We start from the raw sequence: 18,770 nt of genomic DNA on the forward strand, positions 1-18,770 counted from the left end.
GGGGGTCAACAGTGGGAAGACTTCAAATTTTCTGGCCCCACTGGTGGACCTCCTGATGGCACCCGGTATTTCTGGCCACTGTGTGATACAGAATGTTGGACTGGATGGGCCTTTGGCCTGATCCAACATTGGCGTCTCCTTATGTTCTTAACTCCTTTGCATATTAGGCCACACACCCCTGATGTAGCCAATCCTCCAAGAGTTTACAGAGCTCTTCTTACAGAGGCTACTGTAAGCTCTTGGAGGACTGGCTACATTAGGGGTGTGTCGCCTAATATGCAAAGGAATCCCTGCTACAAAAAGAGCTCTTGTCTATCAGTTAGAGTTTCTCCTGATTTGGCATCCTGGTCTAAAGTCTCTTCTGTGGTTCGGATCCAACAAGATACGGCAGGACTATTCTAACCCTATTAATGTTTTTATTGCATAGAGTGATACGAATCACTCGAGGAAAGCTGGGCTACAGTTTGGATGTAGTATGGGCTTTTGTTATTCTTCAGTGAAAGTTAGTGGCTATACTTGTTCCTTAATTTAGCTTAATTTAGAAACAGTCACACTTTAAGACATCTCTTATCAAACACATATGATAAACTTGGGGTTGTTTCAGTTAGTCTTGATGAGGGTTGCAGAGGTGCTACCCAAAGCACATACATGTACCTCTAAATCAGTGGGTGTAATGGAAGATGAGACAGCTGCAGCTTCTCCCATCTATTTTTCTCCACTCCCCTATGCTGAGTCTAGTAAAAAATACACGCATGTTTTTTGGGCTACAGTCTTCAAACTGGTGGGAGACTGTCACTAAATGAATGAATGGTTAGGGACTGTTCTTCTGCTGTATCTTATGATCATGGCCTGTAACACTATCACTTGAAACATTTTCTTGGCTGCCTTTTTAGATCTGGTGTCATGTGGCCTTTTCAGGTGATTGTCTTCAGGACTTGGGTTCTATGAAGGTGCATTCTGTGGCCACCTAACCAAGTTTCTTCTGCTTTGCCTAGAATTCTTTAGCTCCCTAAGTAGATGGATTCCACTGAGCTTTTTCTTCTTTCAAAGTGCTCTCTGGGCAACTGGCCAAGGAAATGAAGATGAAGACATCTGAATTACTGCTTGGGTAGATGAATCCGGAGTCTTCTTATGGCTTTCTTAAGCCTATGCACCTTCTAATGATGATAGAGATTTTGGCAGGGCTTTGAATTTGGGGTCTGCGCAGCATGATGTAAGCCTAAATTATAGAGGAGGCAATATATAGTCTATGATTTCAAGGCATAAGTACTTTTTGTTCCCAGTTCTCCCTTGAATCTATCACTTGAAGGATACTTTAAGATTCTCAAATGAAAATTTTATGCATTGTCCATGAATGCAGTATTAAAACTTAAAGAGAGTTGGTGTTAGCTTATTCAGTAGCTCAATGACTGTGTGTGTCCAAAATAAATATGATCACATAGAGCTCAGCTCATGTACTTTTTACTTTAGATTGCATCCAATCTGTACCATTTTCAGTTCAAATGTCTTTTAGTCAATGTAATTGCCCTGCAGATGTTCTGTATGTATGCAAAGTTCATGTTGCATTTATCTTAATAAGTGGGAAATGTTCCCGCAGTAAAAGTTGACTCATCTGGACTCTCTTTGAACTCTTTCTTTTTCTCCGTTTTGCTTTTATGCATTCTGTCCAGCACAGAAGCATAGGCAAATAAGAACTGTGAAATTTTGTTATTCTGCTTTGTGAAGGGTTGCTTGCACTGTTGCTTGTGTAAAATGTGCCCCCAAGCCAGCATCACAGAGCTCAAATTCACCAAAATGCCATTCACATGTAGAACCATCAGCTCCTGTACAGACCAGTGTATGAAATTCTGATCTCATATTGCCCCACAATAGGAGACAGCAGGTATGAAGCATATATACTTATTGATTCAAAACATTTTTATGCTACCTTTCTGCCTGATCAGGTTCCCCAAGATGACAAACATTAAAGCATTTGAACAACTGAAAAAAGCATTTAAAATTATAAAATAATTCAGTTAGATAAACATACAACCGCAGAGCCAGAGAGGAGGCCAATAACCATTACTGGGGGTGTACCAAATGAAACGAAAAAGTTTTCACACTGGTGGAACACACCGATTGAAGGAGACAGATGAATCTCCTTCGTGATCTTATATATGAATATAAGAACCTGCTTCATATTGAATGGGACCACTGGTCCATCCAGCTCCGTATTCTCCATTCTTGCCGGCAGTGGCTCCACAGGTTCACAAAGAAAGGTCTTTCCCAGCACCTGCTATTTAAGATCCTTTTAATTGGAAATGCAGGGATTCTGCATGGAAAACTGTTAAATGGTTTTGGCAGACAACTAGCAGCTGTGATGTTCCACAACCACACAAATGCACAAACTGTCTTTATGAGGGCAATGGAGAAACAAACCCCTTAGTAATAGGATAGAGAAAGTCATGTGTACAAGAGCTGGCAAGGGAGCATCCACAGTTTAAAAACTGTTTAAAGCCACTAAGAGTAGAAAAGCCCCTAAGCAAGAGACTCTCAGAAACATCAGTGTGAATTTGAGTTAGGGTAAATTATAGCAGAGAGAATCCCCTGAGTTTTACCTGAGCTTCCTTGCAAACGAGAGAGACATTCTGTATTACTGCACTTTCACATAAAGTCTTTTGCCCTACTAGTGTACCCAACATCTGCAATCTGTATAGGGCCTGTGATGATCATGGTGCCAAAGACCATGGCAATAGTGCAGGTCATACAGTCATAATGTAAAAACAGGAATGGTTTTGCCAACCAAGTGGTAGATGGTTCCTGCTTATCCCCTACTTCTTGCTTAATGTAATCATCACTTGGGGGAATCAGTTGTATGGAAGTGCCCTTGACATTTGAGCATAATTGAGATGATGGAGGGGGGAAAAACATTTACAACAGGATTACTGTGTCTTATTTGTTCAGATCCTTTACCTTTCCTCTTTGCAGGTATGAATCACATTTATCTTCAAAGCAGGCTATTCATAAAACAAACACGGCCCCTGAAATGAACAAGGGTGGTTAAATTGCAACACCTTTATTTATAGCAAAGATTACACCGATACAGGCTGTTTTCTTCATCTTCGGGCAATTGGCTTGTTGGACTTCATGAGACATGTTAGGAATACTTTACATAGATTAGCGACATTACACCACCAGGATTTTACTAGCTGCTGTTCTCTTTACATTAGTGATGCAGTAGTACCATAGCTTTGATTCTGGGGTTGCAGCTGAACCTGGGAACATGTTGATCACAGTGTCTCCTGCAACTGCTATAAACTTCTGCAGCCTACCTGAAGTTTTCAGAATAAAAGAAGGCTAAGGTTATTTGGCATTTTAAGTGAAATGTGAAGTTTTGCCTTCCCCAAAAGTAGAAAAGATCACAGAAGAGAATGTTTTACTGCACTGAGAACAGCTCAACATGAAAGCTTACTAAGGAATACGTAATATGAAAAATCACACAGACAGTCCTCTCGTATTGCCATTTAGATCTATCATTCTGATTGATCACTGTGTGTTTCGCTATTATTGAGTCTAATTTAACCCTATACTCTCGCACATCCATCTACTCCATCTATTGTACCTGACATTCTACAAATTACTTACTCATGCAAATGATGACCTAAGTCAACCTTTTATGGTATTCGTGTTTAATTATACAAATGGTATCTGATAAATAAGATTATACATCCTTCCATATGTTGATTCCCTCCTTGATGAAAGTGAAATTTAATTTTCATGCAGATTTGTTGGAGGCGGTGTTTAATAAGTGCTGAGTTTTCTGTAGTGTGCAGATCACCTGGTTTTGGGAAGCTGACAAAAACAAAATCAGTGGGCACAGTTCACAGAGATGAACAGTTTTTAATCAGGTCCAGTATGAGTGGTTGTATCATGGCATCCTACAACTAAAGCCCACACTTATTTGTACTGATACAATAAAATGAATGCGCTGGCAAAAGTAACACGAATAATAGAAGAGATACGAACTTAAGTGCTTTTTTCAAGGGGGTGCTTTTATATTCAGTAATAACTTAATGTTACTATATGATCAATTGCATTAATTCCATTAAGACACTGATGCCCTTTGAAAACAATGTTGTGTTCAATTGCTAAAGCCTTGTCTCACGGACTGAATAGGAGTAAATTGAACATCGATAATAAGGTAGTTCTGCTTTTTTATTTTCCAGATTTGTATGCCATCTGTCAATACCAGTTTTCTAAGTGGTGTGTAACTTTAAAAGCAACACAATTTATAATAATTTAACCAAACATAAAAATCCATAACACCTCTACCAAACAAACAGCAGACCTAACAGCAGGAGTCAAACAGAGGCCTCCCTCTCCAAATCCTGGTGCAAAAAAAAGAAGGAAAAAAATGGTCAGTGCTCTAACTAAAAGAGGCAAGGCAAGCCATGGGGGCTTTGTGAGAGATGACAAGAGGTTGTGGCACAGTGGTAGGGCATGTGCTTTGAATCCAGAGGGTCCAGAGTTCAGTTTTGCTCCTTGTTTGGGACTATAGACTGTATGAGCCCCCTTGCCCTTAAACTAGTTGCTCCAGTCCCTGTACCTTCTTGCTGATAAATGAATACCTCCAGGGAAGAGGGAAAGGAGAGGCTTTCAAAGAGACAGAGTGAGTTGAGAAGGGGTGAACAGAAGGATGGTAGAGAGGGACAGAGAGAGGATCAGACAGAGAGAGCCATGAGGAGCACAAGTTAGTCTAGATTGGGATGATATTGGGTGGTCGGATCAAGAAGGACAGGAGGAGTAGGAGATACACTGGCAGCTGGGCAGATTTGGACTGGCAGACGAAGGGGAAGGATAATGGAGACATAGAAAAATGGCTTGAAGGAGAGAGGTATTCAGAGCAGGATACCAAGCATGTGGGGGAGAAAGAGAGGAGGGGGACTAATATTGTGTAGAAGAGAGTGGGGGGGATAAATTATATGTGGCTTGAAACTGAATAGTGAATGTGGAGAAGGACAGAAGGAGTAGGAGATACATTGGCAGCTGGGCAGATTTGGACTGGCAGAGGAAGGGGAAGGATAATGAAGGAGACATAGAAAAATGGCTTGAAGGAGAGAGGTATTCAGAGCAGGATACCAAGCATGTGGGGGAGAAAGAGAGGAGGGGGACTAATATTGTGTAGAAGAGAGTGGGGGGGATAAATTATATGTGGCTTGAAACTGAATAGTGAATGTAGTCCAGGTGCCGCTATGTAGTGGCGGAAGGTAGTCTTGAGGCAGATTGAAACCAATTTGCCAATTTAAAAACTGGTCTTTTCCCCTACATTTGCAAGCTTTTTGGTCATGTGATGTTAGAAAAAGGGCAGGAGTTACCTCATCAAGAACTGGTCTGGTAACTACGCTAATCTGTGACAGGATATTATCCTATTTTTTATTATTAACTCAGGAAGGCTGCTTGGTTGTCCTGTCTGATCTTTGCCTGTTCTTTTGGATATTTGCTAAACAAGCACTGGTTATTTTGTTCGGCTTTGATTTAAGGGAGTTGCAAGATAGTCAGGTAACTACGCTAATCTGACAGGATATTATCCTATTTTTGATTATTAGCTCAGGAAGGCTGCTTGGTTGTCCTGTCCGATCTTTGCCTGTTCTTTTGGATATTTGCTAAACAAGCACTGGTTATTGTGTTTGGCTTTGATTTAAGGGAGTTGCAAGATAAACTTTCAGGCACACAGGATGCATGGTTCTCTGGCTACCCCATCATGAGACCGCAGTTTATCTAATTTCATCGAAAGGTCTAATTAAAGATTCTTGGCCCGACTAAGATGGAGTCTGCCTACTATACCAATATCATCTGTGGATTAGAAGTTTCAGGTGATATTTGTTGATGAAAGAATCCGGGAGTGGAGAAGGTCAAGGAGGAGACAGGTTTGCAGTATACATATAGTTTCTGTTCCTATAGTTCAGTGCTGTTCTTACCCTTTGGCACTGTTTATTCTAGCTTTAAACCACTTACCAGAAAATTGAACAAGCACCCTTTAGGCTAGAGAACTGAATGGACATGTAAATATCAAAAACATTGCAATGGCACTTGTTTGTTTATTTATTTATTTTATTTTATTTGTATCCACCCTCCCAGCCTGGGCAGGCTCGGGGTGGCTTACCGGTTTGTTGTTTTATATATATATATATATAAAACAACAAACGAGTTAAAACACAGCATTTAAATAAGCAAAACCACATCATATAAAATCATAAGTGCCAGTAACATAGATGTCAAAGTGCTAAAAAATGGTGACAGTGTGCTCTCAGCATCCAGATGTATGTGAATCTTGACCTGACATTTTCAGAGCTTTGACTCATTCTAATTGAGTAGCCTCATTTATTTCAATATGCCACTTAATTGTCACATGTTAGAGTATTGTGAATGATTAAAATAATGCCACAATGCCAATTAGACAGAAATTATGCAAATGTGTAAATCTTTCCCTCAGACCCTTTAGGGCTTTCTGATAATTTCACAGCTTGAATGTAGTTCTTTCATTTGTGTTTTTCAGGTTTGGTCCGTTAACTCTGTGGGCCGGACTGCTAGCAGTTGGACCCGATGTAGGACAGGGCCAGCCCCTCCTCAAGGCCTTCATGCACCTCAGTTTGGTACAGTGGCTTCAACCTTAGCTGTGGTGAACATAAGCCCTCCACTTAAGCCAAATGGAATAGTCAGTCTCTACAGGCTATTTTCAAAAAATACTAAAGGGAATGATGTAGTGGTGAGTAGTGTGTGTGTGTGTGTGTGTGTGTGTGACTATATGTGTGTGGGGGCAATTATATATATATAATGCAGTTTGATATTTTAAATGTTTTAATGCCTTGAAGTTTGCTACTTTGCAGACCCTATTTGGGTGGAAAGGCAATATATAACTGTTTTAATGAATGAATAAATGAAATACTTACTGATCAATTTGTTTTTGGGCCAGTGAAATACTTGATTTAAAAATATTTAAAAATATTTTTCTTTAGTCATTTTTTCAATTACAATTCACACTTTACATACATTAGTACATGTAGTAAATGGGTGTAGTTGTTCAGCATTATTAATATTTGTGATGAATTCACATAATGTATTATATACTGATGACACAGAACTTTTGTATTATCATAGGAATTGTGTGGGACTAGAAAAGAATCAATTTGTTTTTGAGCCAGTGAAATACTTGATTTAAAAATATTTTTCTTTAGTCATTTTTTCAATTACAATTCACACTTTACATACATTAGTACATGTAATAAATGGGTGTAGTTGTTCAGCATTCTTAATATTTGTGATGAATTCACATAATGTATTATATACTGATGACACAGAACTTTTGTATTATCATAGGAATTGTGTGGGACTAGAAAAGAATGCTGAAGGGGAAATTTAATAGGTGCATGGTTTGAAACCATGACTTGAAAGGACAGATTTGATGAAGACATTAATTTCATATTTTAGGGATAGAGAGCATGCTTGGATTTTTATATTAATCCTTTTTATTCCTGGTTCTGAAATGAAAACTCTGTCTACAAATTATTGAGTTCAGTCATCTGGGTGCAAAAATCTGCTTAATAATCAGATATTTCCTTCATATGGCCCATATTAGAGTCCATTATCCTTGCATAGTTGTTGTCTAGAAAAATACATCTCCAGAAAGCAATTCATGAAACCATACTGGAAGCAAGCCAAAGAGGTATTCTACAAATTTCAAAGAATAAGGTGGTACAATGAAGGTGAATAATTCTGGAACAAAATTAGAATAATTTTCACATTAATGAAACTCTTTTACTATTTTGGGATGCTGCAAAGGCCTTTGACAGGGTAGAATGATCCTATCTGTTTAAAAATAATGAAACCTTTGGGGATTAATGCTATTATAACTTTCTTCATACAGACTATTTACACAAAAGCCATAGCAAAGATTCTGGTAGACTCCCATTTTGCTGTCTTTTTGTGTTGGAAATGGGGGAAAAAGCGAGAATTTTTCTGACTGACGCTTTTAGGTTAATCAGTCAAATACATGAAAATCAATCTCTTACTGGAACATGGAGGTTAGATTAAAATTACCCTTTATACCAAAGGCATAATGCTTCCTTTAGAACAGCCTATAGGTTCTTTTTATAAGTTTTCACAATTAGTAGTTGATCATTGCTTTATTTCTGCTATTAACAGAGATAAATTAGAATTATTATCCTTATGTCAGGTATAGATTAAAACGTATAAAATAATGTTTTAAATAAATTTATTTGAAAATACATAGAACACCATTTAATGTTTAATCCTTTTCTCAAAAAAAAAATCAGGTATTTACCTTACTTAGTAAAGATGAATTATGGAGGATTCCTTGAAAGAATACATGAAAATGTGGAGAGATGGAGCAGAGTTCAATTTTTCTGGTTTGCTCATATTTTCCATCATTAAAATAGTCCTTCACTAGACTTGTTTTCTTGTTCATTTTCTTCCTTTTTAGTAAATTCAAAGAACATCATAAGATAAAACATATTTTATTAACATCAGTGAACAAGCTAGAGTTAAAATCAAGCTTTTCCGAAGCATCTGTCTCAGAATATTCTTCGCCCTCATAATGTATGCTTTTATAATGTGGCTTCTGAACTTCATTGGCAGGGCAAGTGGTTTATTCAGAATAAAAATGAAGTTTGGCTGAAGTTTGAAGACTTAAGGATGTGAGAGGGACTAGTAATTTTATTATCTGTGAGATTCCTATTTGATCACTGTGTTGGAACCCATCATGGTACCAATGTTTTCAAGTTTTATATAGGACCACAATTCCCAGCTATTAAAATGACCCAACTAGGAGTTTTTGCTGTTGAATAATCTAAAGAAAACTTGTTCTTTCTCCATTGTGGTTGAATTATGATACCAGGGAAGGTAATTTTAAAGTAGTGTGAGGAAAAGATGTAGGGTTCACTGTTACTGAACGGACATGAACTAAGATCCAGTGTATGGTGAATGGTTTTTGTCTTAGCTATTCTAGAAAAGCTCAGTATGAGATTCTATGTACCTGGTAATTAATACCAGCAAGATTGAACAGGATTTTCCATAGTGAGTGTTTTGCTCTCCGTGCAGATTTTTTATATGTATGATGGGCTCCCCAGCATCCAACAATATTGGGCTCAAGCTTTATCAGTCGTTTCTAATATTTTTAGTATTACTATTGGATCCATTGCTTATATTATTGTGCTATACAAGTTAGGATTATCAAACTTTTCTTAAATTGCTCTTAATAAATATTTTGGTGCCACCAAGATTGTTTGGGCAAGATATTGCAACAAGTATGTGATACCCATAACTAAAGAATAATAGTTTCAGCCTTGGAATTACTCCATTTATTAATTATTGGAACAGGTACCCAGACTTCATCAAGACTGAAAATAATATTTTCTTGCTGTAATTGTAACAATTGTAATTCTGTTTGTTTTAGTTTTATAAACTACATGAAAAAGGAATTTTAGACTGTATCAGGCACTTGCATGTCCTATTTGTGAATCCTCCTATCAAAATCTGTTTGCATGTTTCAGTAGACTAGCATATCAAAGAGAATAGTTTATTACAGTCTGTTTCCTGATATGCTATTTTATTATATGGAGAGAGGCCCCCCACAAAAAAAAAATGTTAATAAATAAAGTTCTTCCCTGTGTTGAAGGTTGTCCAGGCTACTTAGCAGGACATTAGTTGAAAGTGGTAGAATACTTTACCACAGTTTATCCAACTAAGGATCCTAGGCCTGAAGACTGCTTCATTAATCTGGCTTTCTGTTTCCAACATGATATGGTGTCTTCTTTCTTATCAGTTGTCTGAAGGAACTGCCACCCAGCAAACAATCCATGGACTCAAGCCATTTACTACCTATTCTGTTGGTGTAGAGGCCTGCACCTGTTTCAATTGCTGCAGCAAAGGACCTGTGGCAGAACTCACCACTCAGCCTGCTCCACCTTCACAACAGCCACCTCCCTATGTACATAGTGTGACCTCAAGGAATGCTTCTTTTAAATGGGATACACCACAGGAACCCAATGGCATTGTTAGAAGGTAGCATTAGAAAGATAACTAAGAGTGGTAGGACTAAAGCAATAAAAAAATATATCCTAGCCGAAATATACTATTGATTTTAAATGGTTCTATTCTATTTAATATGTAACTGTTTTATGAGATTTGTTTTAAGCTGCTCACTGTTTTATGCTGATTTTTTGTTTTGTTTTCTAATTTTGTTTTATCGGACTAGGTTTTTAATCCTGGGTTTTCAGTTGTTAATAGGGTTGCCTGGTTCCCCCGACCACTGTCAGGGGAGCGGGGGAAAGGGTTGCCAGCTCCAGGTTGGGGAAGTCTTAGAGATTTGGAGATGGAGCCTGGGGAGGACAGTGGCCTCAGTGGGGTACAATGCCATAGAGTCCACCCTCCAAAGCATCCATTTTCTCCATGGGAACTACTCTCCATAGTCTGGAGATGAGCTTTAATTCTGGTGGATTCCCCAGGTCCCACCTGGAGACTGGCATCCCTAGTTGTTAATGACTTTCATATTTTGTGTCTTCTGTTTTGATTATGTTTTACTTTGTAAAATGAGCAAGGTCTCTAGGGAGGCAGCGCAGAAATCATGTCAATAAATAAATACTTTAACAACATTCTCGTGGCATCAATAACATGGAAGAAATTCAATCGTGTTTGTTTAATGCCATGTATGAAAATGCCCTGGATTACAGAGATCAGGAACACAACATCAGCTGATGCTGGTTGTATAGCATTGAATCCATGGCCCAAAACCAATGGAGCAAATGTATAGTCCAGTCAAAGAGGCTTTGAATTCCTGTTGTTTCTGAGTGATGGTTGTAAAAATAACTATAGCCAACTTGCCCTTCCTTAGAACTGATTGGCAAGATTTCAGCTTTTTTATTGGTTTTCCTGCCTGCTACTCTGGCTGCTGGACTGGGCTGTAAATCATGTGCACAAAACCCATTTCCTTGCAAGATTCTCCATCCAGCTAGAGATACGTATACAGAAACCTGTCTTCATTTGTATATAGCACTAAGTAGGAATGGGTTGCATATAGGTTATCTGCTGATCATCGAGACCAGTCCTAAAATCTGAACCAGTAAAGACCACAGACACTGAGTGAGAACTTCACTAATTAAAATCTACTGTGAGCCATCAGCATGCATAAATATAAGTGCTCCAAATCTACACAGAAATATTTATGTTTTTGAGGATAAAACAGTAAAACATAATCAGAAACCATCAGACAGATTCTGGTATCTTTCTGTTTGCTGTTATGATGACCAGGCAACAAGAGGTGGGAGGGACAGTAACATTAGAGAGAGGGAGAGACTCAGCAGATATGCCCCTAGCAGGAATATTGTCCAACCAGAACAGTTAGCCAATCTTCCCACTAAACCAGATAATAACAATTGACATTTCTGTGCATACCCTTTCCTCTTTCTGTCAATCACTGCACCATCTCAGTGGCTTTAGGAAGGCTTTGTGATTCTATATAAGAACAGATCCTGTGCTTGCCTGAGTTATTTCATTATCTAGGGTCGCATTAGTTAGGCAGAATCAGCAGTTTTGTTTGTTTCCACTGGCAAGCAGGCAGGACAGATTGGGGATAAAGGAGATTAACACACACATTCAACAGGCAGTTTACCTACTGAAACTGGGGGGGGGGGAGATAAAAACAATAAATATTCTTCCTACCTCAAGATAGGCAGCAAGCTCACTGGCAATCCAGCGTCAGAAACAAAGAGTTTGCTTGTAAAAACTGACAGACAAGCAGGGCTGCAGAGATGCAAGCAGAAACCCATCCTTTGTGCGCCCTGAAAACTGGGGTGGGGAGAGGCTTAAGGCTTCCCTCTAATAGCAGAGAGCATAAACATGCATACATGATGTGAGAGAGGTCAGTGATGGTGAAGGATTAGGCCATCTCTGTCCTGTTCAGATGACCAGGTCTCCCGGGTGCCTGTATTGTACTATAAGGGTTGCAATCTGCATGAATCTGTCAATTCACATGTAAACCTTGGTTTATGTGTCTAATTTTTAAGCAAAACTGGAACATGTGTGCAAGGAGAGCTAACTGCCACCTTGCCTCACCGTAGTTCACTTGCTGGGATCCATTACCAGAGGGTGGGATATAAGTCTAATGTAATAAAATAAATAAATAATGCTGAAATAAACAGAATGTAGTGAGGCAAGATATGAGAAGGAGAAATGGTTTACTTCTATCACCTGCATGCTTAAAGAAACCCCTAGAATCCTGCATCCCCTTGCTTAAGGACCTCAAGGGAAGAGGGAGAATATCACTTGCACTCCAGTGCATGGTTCCTTGTGCCCATCCTGCAAGTGAAACAATTAATCTCTTATAGAACAGGAATGTTTCTGTCATCTGCTTAAAATTTGGAAGGAGTGGATCCTTTGAGTGAAGGGTTTACACTCAGAAATGGACTTCTCATTGGAACTAATGGGAATGACAATCAGGTTTATTTTCTAATACGACTGCCTTAATTTTGATATTCAGGTTTATTTTCTAATATCAGGTTCATTTTCTAAAATGCCTGCTTTAATTCTGATATTAAAGAATTAAGTTCAAGTTTTTTAAATCATAGAAGAGCTAAATGGGAACCTGTTGTGTTCTGCCCATTGCTAGTAAACATACCAACAATCTTCAGTGTGCTGTCAATGTCAAAAAATTTAAATTGTATTAAATAAATCAGGAATTAATATTACAGTTTAAGAAAGTAAAAAGATTATCTTTTTTCTTAGGCATGTACAAAAATAATCCCATATATGTACAGAACCTAGAAATTTTGTGCTAGTGTTTAGAAATTTGTAATATATTTTTCTAAACTTGTGAAAGGTTAGTGCTTACACTTTTGATGCTGGTCCCATCTTTTCTTTTCTTCCAGGTATGAACTCCAGATGTACATGTCCTGCCCTCCCCATTTACAGCCAATAGAAAGGTCTTGTAAACCTGGTCCTGTTGAAGTGAAGTATACCGGCAGTGGCCAGAGTTCCAACGTGAGTGATCTGCAGCCTTACACAACCTACTACCTGAGAGTTGTGTCCTACAATTCAGTTGGCAGCAGTACTTCAGAATGGATTAGCTTGGTTACCAAAAAAGAGGGTGAGTTTGTAGAGGCAAGCATAAGAAATTAATAATCATCTAGCCATATTGTATTCAGCTTAGGTACCCATTACATAGTTAGACCATTTATCCCAGGCTAAATTAAGCAGACAGCTCATTCAGAGATTTATTTATTTTATGAGATTTATACCCTGCCCTCCCCGCCAAGGCAGGCTCAGAACGGCTTCCATTAAAATTTAAAAAGAGATTAAAACCATAAAACACTTCTAAGGTGTTATATATAAGTATTACATGTATGATGACAAACATAATTTTTTTTAAGTATTAACCACAACAGTAGTTGTAGGACTACTGTCTGGCCCCATTGTATGTTAAGTATCAGTATGGTACAATGGCCAACAATAGATTCCAGGGCAAGGCTCTAATTTTATGTTAAGATGTTAAATGCGGCTCCTTAATCGAATGCCTGGTAGAAGAGCTCCATCTTGCAGGCCCTGTGGAACTGTCATAAATTCCTCAGGGCCCTGATGTCCTCGCGGAACTCATTCCACTAGTACGGGGCCATCACAGAAAAGGCCATAGCCCTGGTCATGACCAGCCTGGCATCTTTAGGGCTTGTACTGAGTCTGAAAGCTCTCTCTCATGTTATTAGCCAAGTCAGTAGGCATGGGAGTCAGAACCTTTCCTAAGGAACGTCATTTTTTGTTTGTTTGTTTGTTTTGAACCACAGTGTTTTGAACAGAAACTTTCTGATGCGTCACCAACTTAGTCACCTGACACACACACCCGAAGTCCAATAGCAGTGGTACCAAACATATATCCTGAGTGAGGAAGTTCCACAGCACAGGGCAGCAGCTGAGAAAGCCCTTGCCTGGTTCCCCACCAATCACACTTCTTCAGAAGAAGATTCTTTCTCAAGTCCCTCCAGATCTAAGCCAACTGACAGAGTTTATACTGTAGCAATGTACCCACTCCCAAAGCACAGAATTAAAGCCAAATTAACCACATTATGGTTATAGTGGACATTTTGCCTTTGAGGATCTTTTTTGGGGGGGGGTAAAAACTGTATTTTATTTGGGTTAGATTATGTAGGTGGACATTTATGCCATTGTTTCTTTATACCATTCCTATTTTCATTTACAGCCTCACAGTAAAAGTTACTAAAGATTAGTGATCTGAAACACTGACTTCTCTGCAGCTTTACCACAATGGTTTTGCAATGAAAGGCTGGCCTCCTAGGAGCCATCATTACAGGTCACACTGATTATATAGTCTAGTTAGTTAATTACTGTATTAATTTATTCAGCTTGTTAACTCCATCAGCCTTTCAGATCTGTTGTGCACACACTGTGGTTCTTTGTTTCATCTTCCTCCACAGGTTTTGAAACACGTAATTAAAAAAGAAAAAGAAAAAAGTCACTGGCTTGCAAGCTTTCCTCTTTGCTTTAGTGCAGAGCCAAAATCATGACAGATGAGCATACCTGCCCCATGTCCATAAACTGACTTTCTTCCCAATTATAACTGGGGGGCAGAGTGTGAATCCCTTACCATGATGATAAAATGATGTTTATATATAACCTTATATTTAACATTATGTAGAAAACACACACACACACACCACTCCCCCCCTGAGTTTGTTCCAAACACTGCTAATTTTCTGTTTTGCGTTCTTCACCACTGAAAATACAGAGACATGCACATTGGCAGTGAATCGTACACATGGAAGTTTTCTACACACTTTGGTCCATCAGCCACCTTGCACTTCCCCCTGCCATGCTCCAGAGGGGTTTTTAGAAATCAGGAAATGATATAGTGTTATAGTATTGTAGCTGTGTAGCAATGCTCATTTTCAAAAAGTGGAGGAAATGGCAGCTGTAATAGATGAAGAGAAAGAAAATGGCACCAATACGGGACCTCTGAAAACATGCCTTTCCTGTCCAACTGACATGATAACATGTTTGGACTACACTCTTCCCAAAATGACTGTAGCAAAGGAGGTTCAGGAAAAAGTGTGCTGAGGATGGGAAAGGATGACTGGAGCAAAATTAAAGGACGTAGTATGTCCAATTTAGACACCAAAGTGGTGAAAACCCTCTGCTGAAGCAGCCTAAAATACTATATGACTCACATTATTTGGAAAAATAGATTTTGAATTCATACAAGAAAATTAGAATTATTTAAATATGCTTGGGATTCTTATTTTCTAAATTCATTTCTGCGCTATCTGTAACCACTTAGTGAAGAGCCACCATTGATTTTTCTAACGTGTAAACATCATAGCTAAAAGATTAGGGATTTAAATTCCTCCCCCTATTATAATTGGGATGGAAGTATCCTCCAGCATTTAAGATTTGGGTCCTATGACATTGTTCCATCCAGGTTTCTCTCCTTCAGTGACAGAGAATTTCCTCTGCTGTGGTGTTCACTTCCTATGCTGCCTACTAGCTCTTCCACTTGCATAAGGGCTCCTTGAAAAACATGGCTCTTGTGCACACAGAAGTTCTAGCAGCAGAGGCAGCATGTGCTGCTGTGGGGAAAAGACTCCACAGGGGCCAGAGAGAAATGCTAGGGGAAGGATGTCATGGGTTCCAAGCCATAGTCTTCAGTGAATGCTTCATGAATCTTCATGGCTATGAAGCACTTTTAATGAGGAGCTTGCATGCTAGACATTCCTGTGCCCAGATTGCCATATATAATTATATTCTTCAGCTTCAATGAAAGGTTGCCAATCATTGGCAAGATTGGGGCTGCCTCTCGGATTGTGTTGTCCACAAAGGAAAATTGAGTTGCAACTGATTGCAGCCCCAGAGTTGCCAATGTAAATGACATACATGTTTGTTTGTACCAAGTTGGGAAATTTTAGAAAACATCTCTCAAGACAGAACGCAGTATGCCAGTTCAGCTCTCCCTTCTCATCTTGTCTGCCTTTCTGGCATTTCTCATACAATTCTCACTAAGCTAAAACTAGATGTAATAGCTGAGAGTGTGTGTTACAAACTGGAAGATCCTGGATTCCAGTGCAACTTCAGCTACAAACTCATTAGCTGGCTTCAGGCAAGCCACTCTCTTTGGTTCTGCTCCTGTCTGCTGTGAGGGGATAATAACACAGATCTACATGTGAGGGAGCAAACTGGGACCTGTGCAACATAACTGGGCCACAAAGAAAATTAAGAGCAAAAGACAGGAATGAAGCCAACAGACTGAGAAGGATTTTCCAAGAGTCAGGACTAAGAAAGACAAAGCAAAGAGTCCAAAAAGTGGGTTCATGTCACAGCACAGGAGCTCTGAGGAAGAGCCAACCATTAGCCTCTATCTGCTTCTTTCTTTGGAGCGCCTGGGAGCTGGATCCAGAGAAGCTGGAAAGATCAAGTAGCCTCAGGTCAGCTGGCCTTCTGAGATAGGGCGAGTATGAAGAGCTATTGCTGGCTCTTGGTTCCTGAACTGATGTTTGAGAAGCATAGGGAACAGTTCAGGTATAAAAGCTCAATAATATATTATTGTTTCCTTCTCTCACTAGTTGCAGCAGCCCAGGTCCAGATAAATTGTTTCTTCACTTAGATACTAATATAATGTTTCTCCACATGGTGACTGAGGCAGAAAATGGCTTTAGCATTTATATTGATGTATTTAATCTCTTGAAGTTAGAGGCTCTTTTCAATTTATAAGCAAACTAATTTTTTTTGCCAGTACCCCAGTACAAAGCTCCATTTACAGTTGTCAGCAATTTATCCACAATCTACCTTGACTGGAGTCACACCTTCCTTCTGAATGGACAGCTGAAGGAATATGTGCTAATGGAGGGAGGCCAGCGCGTCTACAGTGGCTTTGACACCTGGCTGTATTTGCCAAGGACGTCTGACAAAAGTCAGTTTGGGTTTCTCAATTCTCTTATTTATGATAGTATGTCTGTTATGTACTTAGTGTTTTTATTAGTATTTTACAAAACAAAACAACACACAGGAATTTAGGAGAACCTATAAGTCTCATGTAATTATGTTACATTTGACAAAGGGTGGGAACCCCAGATCCAAACTGTGTGCTCTGTACGTGTGAAGAAGCAGGACACATCCCCTTGCGTAGGGTCCAAGCACTGTGAAGAGGTTGCAGAAATGACTTGCAGGTTCAGGGAGGGTCCAGCCTCAACTGTAAGACTGTTATTCTGTAGGGCTGCCATGGGCCTACTGGGTTGGGAGATCTCTGGTCCCCAGTGGGCCTTGCCTGCTGGCACTCCAGTGGGTGGCAGGAGAAAGAATGTTTTTTAAAAACAACAAAACCCTGCCATCAGCAATGGTGTGATGTCACTTCGCAGAAAACCTGATAGTGATGTCACAGCTCTCTAGGAACCACTTTCAGTAAGACCTAGAGAGGACTGGCATCATTTCCACTTTCCCCAGAAGTGACATCAGTCCTATATAGGAATCATCAGAACCTCTATGGCTTTACTATAGAGCTGTGACATCACTTCTGGGTTATCTGAGAAGTGATGTACACCATCACTGACAGTCAATCCCACCCCTACCTCCATTCTCCTGTGGGTTGCTGGGCTGGGCGTGGCAACCTATTAATGTGATATGGTGTATTTATGACATTGGAGGGATAGTTTTTGTCACATTTTTGTAGACATTTTGTTACAACTTATGACTATATTTGCGTTAGACAGAGGCCTCGGAGCACATATTTATGTACCCTGAGAAATTAAGCTTTAGACCCTGCCTTTGTGTACTAGGAATGCCTTTGTGTTCAGTGGAATGAGAAAGTCCATTTGGAGGCTCTGGATCAGCGGCCTTCAGTGTGGACCTGGTTGCCTACCACATTCTTTGTTAGAACTACTAAGTCACCTTAGTAGCCTGCTTTTCACATTATGTGTCATGGGTACAAAGAAATCACTTCTAAATCTGTGTCCATGAAATATTGTGGGAAGGCCTTTACAGTAAAATGCTAAATTACACCCTTCTAAGTCCATTGACTTCAGTGAACTTAAAATAGTTAAGATTGCACTGTAAAAAATAGCAAGCTCCTAACTTCCGAACTATAGAGGCAGTTAATATCTGATACGGACGTAGTATATGATAGTTTACTATTTCATGCACAAATCTTGTCGCATCCAATTTTTGAAAGACACACATTAGAAATAGTACACTTATGGTTAAGATTTTTTTTGTCTGAAGCATGTGTATAATGTGATTAGAATGTTTATAGAAATTGGTTCCATTTTATGAATCTTTACCATAATCACAATCTTTATATATATAATGCTATGCATTATATGCCTGATCAAGAATGAATGTTTGTGTATAAAGCTATATCTTGAGGGTGTTTTTCCTCTGTATATTGTGAACTGGAAATTGGCAATGCAGGGTTAATACACAACAAGTGCTTTCTAAAAAAGGAATTATCAAATGTTTCTCCAACACTCAACCCCAATATTCAGCTACCTTTTTTATAGCTGCATACCATGCATCTGTAAATAGCTGACAAGGCCCCAGTTTGATACCGGTTTTCCAGAAGTCAGGTCTGTTGAGACAAACAGGAAGTTGTTCAAAAGCAAGTTGTGATGGAATATAGCCTACATGTTTACAACCTTCCTTCTGATAAATTCAATGGGGCTAGTATTCAGGTCGTTGTAAGGTCTGGAAGAAACAACGGCATACAAGCTAAGGATACACTCTAC

General features: G+C 39.2%; 1 protein-coding gene across 1 annotated transcript in view; it reads left to right on the top strand.

The window, feature by feature from the left end:
• USH2A (Usher syndrome 2A (autosomal recessive, mild)) overlaps nucleotides 1-18,770 on the top strand; it is a gene marked incomplete at its 5' end in the record, with an annotated part of 716,575 nt that overhangs the window by 684,887 nt on the left and 12,918 nt on the right. The window contains 4 exon segments of the mRNA XM_015424093.1: nucleotides 6,536-6,745; nucleotides 9,821-10,059; nucleotides 12,921-13,138; nucleotides 16,787-16,973. Of these exon segments, the coding sequence (XP_015279579.1) occupies nucleotides 6,536-6,745; nucleotides 9,821-10,059; nucleotides 12,921-13,138; nucleotides 16,787-16,973 (854 nt within the window).

The sequence above is a fragment of the Gekko japonicus genome, unplaced genomic scaffold, assembly GCF_001447785.1.
Source record: "Gekko japonicus isolate JY-2015 unplaced genomic scaffold, Gekko_japonicus_V1.1 scaffold810, whole genome shotgun sequence".
In the NCBI taxonomy this organism is placed as follows: domain Eukaryota; kingdom Metazoa; phylum Chordata; class Lepidosauria; order Squamata; family Gekkonidae; genus Gekko; species Gekko japonicus.